Source organism: Bison bison, unplaced genomic scaffold, assembly GCF_000754665.1.
Source record: "Bison bison bison isolate TAMUID 2011002044 unplaced genomic scaffold, Bison_UMD1.0 scf7180017864471, whole genome shotgun sequence".
NCBI classification, from domain to species: domain Eukaryota; kingdom Metazoa; phylum Chordata; class Mammalia; order Artiodactyla; family Bovidae; genus Bison; species Bison bison.
This window is the reverse complement of record NW_011495032.1, coordinates 28,681,196-28,692,507: the sequence shown is the minus strand read 5'-3', so window position 1 is coordinate 28,692,507 and position 11,312 is coordinate 28,681,196. Positions and strand designations below refer to the sequence as shown.

The window sequence follows — 11,312 nt, the reverse complement described above, 5'->3', positions numbered from 1 at the left end:
AAATTGTGTCTTGTAGAGAACCACTCTTTTAGAGCTTACTGTGCGCGATCCTTAGGGGTAGAGATAGAAAGATTCAGGAAGTTCATAATACAGTGTGGGGGTAGAACAAGCGCAAAAATAAATAATTGCAAATCTGAAAGATAAATGTACTAGTTGACACAGAAAATGGCACTCCAGACTTTTTCAAGCTTAGGCTTGTGAATATCTTAGGCTCAGAATATCTCAGGAGCATTTAGTAGATAACTGCTCAGAACATAGAATTTTGGAATGTGTATTAGCAGGAAATGAAGATAGAAAGGTAGGCTTTATTTTACATAGCAACTAATGATAAGCTAATTCTTGGAATTTATTTTACTACATAGTTGTATTTAAGTTTGACCATTTGTTTATAATTAAAAACAACAAAACTGCCCTTTGTATAGAATTAGAAGGCTCATATTTATATACTAGCGGCTCTTCCTTAGCTTCTTGATGATGTAAAAGTCAGTTACTTTAGCTGAGATGGAGTATTCTCATCTCTATAATTTGAGAAACAATATCAGGACTTGTGAAATGTTCCATGGAATAAAATATGTATATGAAGTCCTTTAAACCCATAAAATATTACTAAAAAGTTTGTTATTGGGATTGTTTTTTCTATCATAACATAGCCCTTCTTTGTTTTATTTTTAGCAGTATGTTAAGGATACCTGTAAGAAAGGCCTTAGTAGGCCTTTCCAAGTCTTCTAAAGGATGTGGTGAGTATCTTTTTTTTAAATTGCAAGTTTGTGGGCACTAAACTGTCTATCTTTGTAAATTTATAGGTTTATGGAATGTTTCTTAAAAGACCCTAAATCCATAATAGATTTTAAATAAAAATAGAAACAATGTTGAGTCAGTGGTTTATTTTTCTTTAAAAATATAATAGTTTTTATTAAAAATAGAATAGAATAGCTGAATAGAATAATACAGCTTTAAACAGTTCATAGAAATGGAAAGTAATAGGAATTCCCCATCAGTGCCAGAATGGAAAAAGCAGTCGTTCTGCTTTTGAGAAGTGATCTTCCCAGGAACATGTGTTCAGTGGCATTAAAAGTTATAACTGGGACTTCCTGGCAGTCCCATGGTTAGGACTCTGCACTAACAGTGGCAGGAGGCATGGTTCAATCCCTGGTAGGGAACTAAGATTGTACACATGCCACACAGCAGGGCCAAAAAAGTTACAGCCTAAACCGCTGTTAAAAATAGACAACTATATTCCATTTGGTGTTAAGGACTGGAAAAGCTTTCCTCTAATTCAGTATTTTAAAAGTTTGCATCTAGAGAAATAGAAGGGAATAGTATTAAATGAGGAAAAAATTTAGACCTGTAGGTTAATTATTTAATCCATTACCCCCTCTGCTATGATAACTTGAATTCTGTTAATTTCATCTTCACCTCAATGTTTTGGATGATCAGTTCGAACAACTGCCACAGCAGCAAGCAACTTGATTGAAGTATTTGTTGATGGTCAGTCTGTCATGGTGGAACCAGGAACTACCGTCCTTCAAGTAGGCATTAATTTCAGTTCTTTATTTTTGTGCATAATCTGATTGAAAAAAATTTTATTTTCTTGATACTGTTTACTTCTAAAATTTTCAAGATTCCTTGACAAATGCTCTTTAAAGAACTGTAGATAGTAAAATTATATGAAAATAACTTCGATTTGAAACCTTGGCATATCAGAATGAGCTTTTCTGTTTCTGACTTTCTTAATGAACTGTGGGAATTCTTTTGTTTCACTTCTGCCTTACAAATAAATTCCCATTTAGAAATTTTAAGTTATGTGAAATAAATTATTAGTTAATATGAGTAAGTTTGGGAGAAAGGTAATCTTTTTTATGAGCCTGCTTGATGCACATTTACATAACTCTCCTGTTTTTAACAATATTTCTAGGAAGGTATCCTACAAAGCAGGTAAATGGAGGGTAGTAGGTTCTTGAATTTATGCCCTAAACACTTAATATCTCCAGTTTCTTCCAGAACTAACAAAATTGGTCATGAAGAAGTAGTGCTTTATTCCATTGTAAATTATTGCAGAGCTAAATGCTCTTTATTAATTTTAGCAGTAACTTCTGTACCATCAGGCATAGAAATATAAACAATAAATATATAACAAAAATATGTTCAGTGTACAGTGGAGAGTATTTTGGCATGAATAGGAGGTGGTAGAAGAGATGTCAGAAATATCTCAGGTGATCCCTGAGAAGTTTTTAAAGGATGAACAGATGTTTATATGTGGACAAGGAAACTTCAGGTCATTTAGTACTAGTGAAACAAGGTATGTGTGGAAGAGGAGATAACGGGAAATCAGAACTGTGATGTTGGAGAAGGTCTAGTCATTAAAGATAGTCAGTGCAATGTTAAAGAGCTTGTAGTTTGGCCCATCAAGAGTTTTCATGCTACTAAGCAGTATGACATTGACTGTAGAGTATGGTGCTTTGGTGATTAAGATTAGAATGAGACAAGGATAGAGTATATCTTGCATTAGTGGAGCAGGAAATGAGAAGGGCCAAAATAGTGGCAATGGAAATGGAAACAAAAGAGTATATTCATGAGAGAGTGAGATGTAGATAGACAGGCCTTTAGGAATGATGAAGAGCAGAGGAGTTTTTGTGATTTCTGGCTTCGTTATCTTATTTGGGGATATGTAGGAGGGGACAGGGCTTGCCTGTGGCTCAGATGATAAAGAATCTGCCTGCAATGCGGGAAACCCGGATACAATCCCTGGGTGGGGAAGATCCCCTGGAGAAGTAGGGAACGGAAATAGATTGAATTTTAACTGTCTAAAGAACATGCACATGTAAATGCCTACCTACATCTAAAGAAGTGGAAGACTGTCAGGATTGCAGATGAAGGTTCGAATGTAATCAGTATGTAAAATGGGCTAGTGTGAAGGTGGGGACAGTTGACCCACTGCATCTAGCACACAGGAAGACTTGGTGCATTTTTATCAAGTTGTTAAAAATATTGAAAATTGATGAGATTGCTTTAGAGTGAGGGCTAAGGATGGAATAACTAACTCTCGAAATTTAAGTGCATTTATAGGCTCAGCGAAGGAGCAGGGATAATTGGCAGAGCTGAACTAATCCCCCTCACTAGGCAAATGGGAACTGAGAAGAGCCCTTAGCCAACAGTGGGGAGTCCTGGGCGGGATATATGGGGCCAAAGACAGAACCAGATTATAGTCACCTAGATGGTGTGAAATGGAAGTCTAATCTAAAGGAGGAGAGCTAGTCAATGAGGAAATCCAGGGACATGAAACCACTGGGACAGAGTTTGAGGAGGAATCTTTGTAGAGAATGGTTCAGAGGACAAGTGAGTAGTCAAGCACAGTCTGAGGATGCTTTATCCAGTTTTTAGGCATGGTGAGGATCTTTAAAGAGGTATCTTCAGAGCAGACAGAGGTTGGAGTCAAGAATAAAGAAAAGGAGGGAAATCTCTTTGAGGATGAAGGTGGAATGAAGATGCAGATATTTGGATTGGAGTAATTAGATAAGTAGTGGATGGCTTCATTTTTTTCTTGTTTGATTTTTGTTTGTTTTCTTTTTCCTGTGTTTTAGATAAGACACAGGAAGGTCAGGTTATTCTAGTGCAAATATTTTTTACTTTCTCTTCTAGGCTTGTGAGAAGGTTGGCATGCAGATTCCTCGATTCTGTTATCACGAAAGGTTGTCTGTTGCTGGAAACTGCAGGATGTGCCTTGTTGAAATTGAGAAAGCTCCTAAGGTACTTAATGCCTAAAATTACACACCATGCTGTAGAAGGTAGAAAACTTTAAATTATGTAGCAAACTTTATTTAAAATCAATATTGTTGTAACCAAGAGTCTGGTCCTGTTTACTTCTATCTATAAATTTATTTTCTGTGTGATTGATTCTCTTCATTTCACAACTGGAAACACATTGTACTTTATAAGTGCAAGTCCTATATAATTGTAATGTTTAGAAATTAAAGGGACCTTCTTAGAGCAGTCAGTATTTCCAAGTGACTGTATGACACACAACACTGGAAGTGCTTATGCTGTGCCATTTTTCACTAGAGAAAAGGGTTGCAGTGAAAAGGTTCACGTTCAATTTAACTCTGTTTTGGTTTATGCAGTTTTAGTTCAGTAGTGCCTGCTCATCAAAACAGTTATTTGATGTTCTGTTTCAGAGCCTCTTATTAAAAAATCATCTTAATTATTATAATAAAATTAAGATGATGTCTTATTTTTAAGAGAAATGTAAAGTGCCAGACTATCATATTATAAACATGAAAACTAAAACACTCAGTCTTCAAAAATATTCTGTTCTTTGCTTGTTTTCATAATTACAAATAAAATTTATATAATTACAAATACTTAGAGATTTCTCCATTGAAATTCCAGGTTGTAGCTGCTTGTGCCATGCCAGTAATGAAAGGTTGGAATATCCTGACAAACTCTGAGAAAACTAAGAAAGCCAGGTACTTTACTGTTAACTCAGCATAGTGACTTTTCTTGGCAGAAAATTGAACATTTCAATATGTAGACCTTCCCATAGATGAGAAATTCAGTATCAGACTCTGAAGAAGTTGTGCTTCTAGCAGCAGTTGGAAGTAAGTACACATAGAGGAGGTGAAGTCAGGTGTTTATGTTTTTGAGTCTGTATTGGAATCAGCATTAAAAACCCCCGTTTAGAACTCTGCTCAGCCTGTGATGGCAGTGAGTCTGGGGCTTACTGAGCTGAGATTATTGCAAGGATACTGAACTGTACTGGCACTGGTTGTGTTTGTTTTTGCTTTGCGTTCATGTTTTTCTGAATTAATGCCTGAGTTTTCTGAGGCCCATTCAGCAACTTTTGATAATTCTGTGTTGTTAAAACTCATAATTTTCTAGGTTCTCTAATGATATTTTATTCCAGATTCATAAACATTTTTTAAATTATGTATTTAATATTACTTTTATGATAATTAACAGTGGTGTTTCTGATAGTAAATATAAAATCCATACTAACTGTATGAGAACATACATCTGTCACGGTTATTTAAATACCCTATATGTAAACCATTTTGAATGCCAGCAATTTACTTAAGTTTACATATTACGATTTTCTGTACAGAGAAGGTGTGATGGAGTTCTTATTAGCAAATCACCCACTGGACTGTCCTATTTGTGACCAGGGAGGTGAATGTGATCTGCAGGTATGTAGTCTTAATTTCTTAATTCTTTTGGTTGTCTCAGATTTTAATTTTGTTAGCAAAATTAGGTTGACTCTTTTGTAATCTACTTAAGGACCAGTCCATGATGTTTGGAAGTGATAGGAGCCGGTTTTTAGAGGGGAAACGTGCTGTGGAGGACAAGAACATTGGGCCGTTGGTAAAAACCATTATGACTAGGTGTATACAGTGTACTCGCTGCATCAGGTAATTATTTTTCTGTCTCTTGGAATATCATTTGTATTCTTAGCCCTGATATTCACAAAACTTGGTGGAATAATAACACTGGAAAGGATAGCAACTTTTATTTGGTAGAAAAGAGGGATGTTGTATTGGTTGTTTTTTACATAAGCCAATAGAGTGAAAAAGTTTTCAGTTTTAGTTAACAGCAACTTCAGTTGGATTTAAAAATCAGAATCTACAAGCGTTAACTTTATGATAACTTGTTGAGCTGTACACATGGATTTGTACAATTTTCTGTATGTGTGTTACACCTCAAATGCCAGCATTTATTATTAATTTTTATTCAGGGACTGCACTTACCATTGAAAACAACCTTCTTAGTGTTTTGAAAATCATTATCTTTGCAATAATAAGAAAGGAGGTAATTTTGCAGGTCTGACCAGTTGTTTGGTGCATTTTTATCCTGTAGGTTTGCAAGTGAGATCGCAGGAGTGGATGATTTGGGAACTACAGGCAGAGGAAACGATATGCAAGTTGGCACATACATTGAAAAGATGTTCATGTCTGAACTTTCTGGCAACATCATTGACATCTGCCCTGTAGGTGCCCTGACTTCTAAGCCCTATGCCTTTACCGCTCGGCCTTGGGAAACAAGGTATTTATCATTGTATTTTTTGTCCTTTACTTCAGTATCATTCAAAAAAATTTAAGATTTATTTTCTTCCTGAGTTCTAATTGTTTTGGTCTGCTAAGGTTTTGTTTGCTTAAAGTGAAACCCTTTTACTGGAATGTAAGTTGTTAGATAGATAGGATGAACCTGTGCAAGTCAGTTGTTGTTTCCTTGGAAATTAATTCTAGAGTACTTAATCACAAAATTATTTACTTCTTCCAAAGAGTAAGATTGTGTTGATTTTTAAAGATTTATAGTTTCCTCTCATTGTATATTAAACTTTCAACCGTGTATACAAATCATACATTATTTAATCAGTTCTTATTAGACCTTTAGTTTATTTCTGTTTCTGTATAATTAAAAATCTATGATAAATATATTTACATTTTCTCTGATTCTATCTCTGATTCTTCTGAATAAACTAAGAAATTAAATAGATCATTGAAAATAAATTTGAATACTTTTCAGGTTCTAGAAACATATTAAATTGCCCTCTAATTTTAAACTCCTACCAGAGTATATGGGAGCATCTTAAAATTCCAGGCTTTGAACCATGTATTTATGTATAAAAAAAAGACAGTACATAACTCAAAAGTTTAAGTAGAGAGTTTTTTCTCCTCTCTGTAATACATATGATGGTACATTTAATGTGCTATAGGTCTCTGAGACACTATTCATTTTTCTTAAAACTTTTTCTCTCTTTGTTCTTCAGATTAGATGGATTCTGTTGACATATCATATCAGGTTCATTCTTTTACCATCCCAAATCTTCTATTCAACCGCTACAGTCAGCTTTTTATTAGCTACACTTTCCAACTCCAGAATTTGTTTCTTTTTTTTTTTAATTTTTGTATCCTCGCTGGGAATCTTCACTTGTTGATTCATGGTTTTATATTTCCCTTTAATCTTTTTTGTTTTAATAGTTATTTTTATTAATTTATTTGGCTGTGCCAGGTCTTAGCTGTGGCATGCAGGATCTTTAGTTGTGGCATCTGAGATCTAGTTCCCTGACCAGGGATTGAACCCCGGTCCCCTGCATTGGGAGCTCAGAGTCTTAACCACTGCACCACCAGGGAAGTTCTTCCCTTTCATCTTTAAACATGACTTTCCTTCTATCATTGAACATTTTAATATTATTGTTTTTATTTTTAAGCAGGGCTTCTTAGGAGTTGCTTCTCTGTATAGCTTAGTAGTCAAATAATGATCATGCTCAAATTCTTTGAGCCAGTAAAGCTTCCATCCTCTGCCAGTGGATCTGTGTGTGGATTGTTGTTCCTGTTTAGTTGCTAAGTTGTGTCTGACTCTTTAGGGACCCCATAGACTGTAGCCCGCCAGGCTCCTCTGTCCATGGAATTTCCCAGGCAAGAATATGGGCAAGAGTGGTTTGCCATTTCCTTCTCCATGGGATCTTTCTGACCCAGGAATTGAACCTGCATCTCCTGCATTGCAGGCAGGTTCTTTTACCACTGAGCCATGTGGGTTGCCCTTGTTTGTGGATAGAAAAGCATATTCAGAGTTCAGGCTGTTTTCCGGTCTGCCCAGCTTGTAGTTTACATTAGGTCTCTTGGGTCTCTGTGTTGTCCAGGAGAGTGAATAGCCTGGGCTGTCTCTGGTCTCAGCTGCACATTTGTGCAGCCTCCTCTAGGAATGCTCACCCTGCCTGTGACTGCAGCCTCATGCTAGTAGGTCCTTGACTTTCCTCAGCTCAGTGACCTCCAAGGTATCACTTCCACAGACAGCTTTTCCATTTCTCCAAATCAAGTGAGTCTTTGTCTGCAAGAAAAAATCCCCTGTCTTCATAGCTTGCCCCATCCTACCAGAACCTCCAGTTCAAGGTGGTGAGAAGGACAATAAGAATAGTCCCAAGCCAGAACACCGCTGGTTTCCACCATTCTTTCTAGAAGTTCAGCAGTTTCTCTAAACATAAAACCTTCACATGATGTGTTTGCTTTTGTTAGCTCTCCAAAGAGTTGAGTTGGTTACTTTCGTCAGTTTTGTCTAGCTTTATTTTTGCTTTTGGAGGGAGGATTTGTCAAGCTCCTTAATCAGCCATACCCCAAAATTTATTTATTTTGATAGTCAAGTTTTCACAGTTTGGCTATTTACAGCCTTTCCAACTGGCTTCTGTTTTAGATAACTAGATAACTTTTAGATAACTGGCTTCTGTTTTTGTGTTATGGTCTGCTCAAATATGAGAGTGTGTGTGTATATATATGTAAGGAAAGGAAAGTATATGTAAAGTTTTTTGATTTTGGTAAACCACGTAACAGAAACTTTGTCCATTTATTCTCAAAATCAGCTAGTAAATATATGTGTTTATTTTCTTAGAAAGACAGAATCCATTGATGTAATGGATGCAGTTGGAAGTAATATTGTGGTCAGCACAAGAACTGGAGAGGTAATGAGGATTTTGCCAAGGATGCATGAGGACATCAATGAAGAGTGGATCTCTGATAAAACCAGGTATATGCTGTGTTTTTTCCTTTAACTTTTGCAGTAGATTTAAAGGAAATTTTATAATAATTTTCATTTTAAGGAACAGTCTTTTATATTTGCAAATTACTGTTTATAGACTATTGAAATCTGGATTGTTAGGATATATAGTGAATTGGATAAAACTGACATTAATAATAATCCTAGGTATATTACTGGCTTTCATATTTACTGGTTTTCATATTGAGAAATATCTTTTTTTCTCCTAGATGGAGAAATTGAAGTAAATGAAGATATTTAACCTATTTCAGTTTGTCTCTCTTTCATTGGAGAATAGAAGCTAAATATAAGTTTGAGTTTGCATAACATAATTTTGATGAAATATCTAGAGATACTCAGGTTTTATAAATGATTTGGCTTTCTCAGCTACCAAACGTTTTGTAATTTTAAGTTTCTTTGGGTAGCTGAAAATAAATGATAAGAACTCAGACATTTTAGGTGGCATTTGAGTTTCAGATAATGTTTGTAAAATATTAATTCATCTCCAAAGAAATCTGGAATGATTATTTGTATCCATGTATTTATTGTTCTATTACCTTTAACCAACACTGTACTTAAATAACATTTCTTTTAGATTTTAAATTTGAAAATTACAGTTGCCTTTTTAGAAAGATTCCACAAATGGTGTAATTTCTGTTATCTAGATTTGCCTATGATGGGCTAAAACGTCAAAGACTTACCGAACCGATGGTCAGAAATGAAAAGGGACTTTTAACACATACCACCTGGGAGGATGCACTCTCTCGTGTAGCTGGAATGGTAAAAAATTGAAATATAGAATAACTGTATTTGTGGTTTCCAGGACACATTTTTTTTTTTTGGCTGTACCAGGTCTTCGTTGTGGCACACAGGATCTTCTATTTTTGTTGCTGCATGTGGGTTCTTTAGTTGTGGCATGTGGGATCTAGTTCCCTGACCAGGGATTGAACCCAGGCCCCCTGCATTGGGAGCACAGAGTCTTAGACACTGGACCACGAGCGAAGTCCCATAGGGAACATCTTTCTAATGAAGAGGGGTTATTGTTTCTCTTAACTTGTTTCCTCTTACCAGGATTACCTTCCTTTTAACAAGCATTTATTGAGAGCCATCTGACGTCATGCTAGATGTAGGGATATAAAGATTGTAGCACATGGTTCCTATTTCCACAATCATTTAGTAGGAAAAGATGCATCTTCAGGCAATTATTGTATGTTGCTTTTGGGTAGTCATGCAGAAGATGATATATGAGAGAGCGCATTGGAGGGATGCCTACCAGGGCTACCATATTACCTAGGTAAGATGACTTCTTTGTTTAGTTGCTAAGTCATATCTGACTCTTTGCAACCCCATTGACTCTGGACTCCCCCAGGCTCCTCTGTCTGCAGGATTTTCCAGGCAATAATGCTGGAGTGGGTTGCCATTTCCTTCTCCAGAGGATCTTCCTGACCCAGGGTCATAACCTAAGTCTCCCACACTGACAGGCAGACTCTTTACCACTGAACCACCTAGGAATCCCTGATCCTAATTTACTGGGTTTCTAATCAGAGCCTAGCCTACCTGAGAGAAGTGAAATACCTAACCTCAGCCACCTCTTGCAGTCCTATACCATGTGGGGGAGGGGATGAGGGAAACTGAAAGTTCACTGGCACAGGCTCATTGAGAGACTAAAACCTAATCATAGGACTAGAAAATACTTCCCCTGCCCACTCAACCTCACCACCATATTTACTAAACACCAGTTAGCTCAGTTCCTTTTACCCAGTACATCACATCCATCTTTGAGCAATGACTTTCAAGGCATACTAAAAGGTAAAAACACAGGAGACTGAATAAGCATTAGACCCGGAGTCATCTGTGACAAGAATATTGGATGTATCAGACCAGGTATTTTTTAAACTATGACTAAAATGTTAAAAGACTATATTGGAAAGAGAAGACTGCATACAAAAATGGATGAACAATGTTAGCAGAGAGAGATGGAAATTCTAAGAAAAAACAAAAGACAAATGCTAGGGATCGAAAACACTACCAGGAATGAAGAATGCTTTTGATGGTCTCTTTAGTAGATGAGCCACGAACAGGCTTGCCAGAGCAAAATACATAAAGGGCTTGAAGGAATGACAGATGCTTCAGAAGATTGTATTTGGCTATATAACTCCGAAGTCTTCATCTTCCTGACATCATTTTGAGGCCTTTTGTTCCTAATTTAAAACAAACAACTTTTATTACAAGCAGATGTTATTCTTGGCCCCACATACACTTTCTACTTCTCACTTTCAGACTAATTAGTGTAAAAAGCTTTTTTGTCAGAAGTTTGTTGCTTTTATTTTACTTGAAAATGACGTTATTGTTTTGTTTTCTGAATGAGTCACTGGTCTTTTTCTGAACGAAGGTTTCTTGGTGATAGCCTTTTCATCCATTTCTAGTTGCAGAGCTTTCAAGGCAACGATGTGGCAGCAATTGCAGGTGGCTTGGTGGATGCTGAAGCCCTCATAGCTCTCAAAGATTTATTTAATAGAGTGGATTCTGACATGCTGTGCACTGAAGAGGTCTTCCCCACCGCAGGAGCTGGGTGAGAAATTTGAGGCTAGGATCTAGGTGTTCTGTTTTCTTTCTTTTTTTCCTTCTGTTTATAGGTTGTGTTTAAACCAACACATCTGTGGCATCAGTGACTTACATGTGACAACTTGGATACTCCAATATACCTCCTAGTTATTTTCACATATAGACCAAAGTCAAACCAGGAGCTATTAGAAAATCTAATTATTAATAAAGTATTTGAACCTTTGATG

At 36.4% G+C, this 11,312-nt stretch overlaps 1 protein-coding gene across 2 annotated transcripts in view; it reads left to right on the top strand.

The window, feature by feature from the left end:
• The window catches only part of NDUFS1 (NADH dehydrogenase (ubiquinone) Fe-S protein 1, 75kDa (NADH-coenzyme Q reductase)), a 30,243-nt gene that overhangs the window by 2,081 nt on the left and 16,850 nt on the right, over positions 1 to 11,312 (top strand). The window contains exons 2-11 of one of the 2 annotated variants that reach the window (XM_010861035.1): positions 676 to 737; positions 1,438 to 1,529; positions 3,640 to 3,747; positions 4,387 to 4,463; positions 5,099 to 5,180; positions 5,272 to 5,402; positions 5,848 to 6,033; positions 8,377 to 8,511; positions 9,186 to 9,300; positions 10,947 to 11,092. In XM_010861035.1, coding sequence (XP_010859337.1) covers positions 677 to 737; positions 1,438 to 1,529; positions 3,640 to 3,747; positions 4,387 to 4,463; positions 5,099 to 5,180; positions 5,272 to 5,402; positions 5,848 to 6,033; positions 8,377 to 8,511; positions 9,186 to 9,300; positions 10,947 to 11,092 — 1,133 coding nt within the window. In that variant the 5' untranslated portion in view covers position 676. Of the gene's footprint in view, positions 1 to 672; positions 738 to 1,437; positions 1,530 to 3,639; positions 3,748 to 4,386; positions 4,464 to 5,098; positions 5,181 to 5,271; positions 5,403 to 5,847; positions 6,034 to 8,376; positions 8,512 to 9,185; positions 9,301 to 10,946; positions 11,093 to 11,312 lie in introns of both variants that reach the window. The other variant, XM_010861034.1, reaches the window with a different exon arrangement.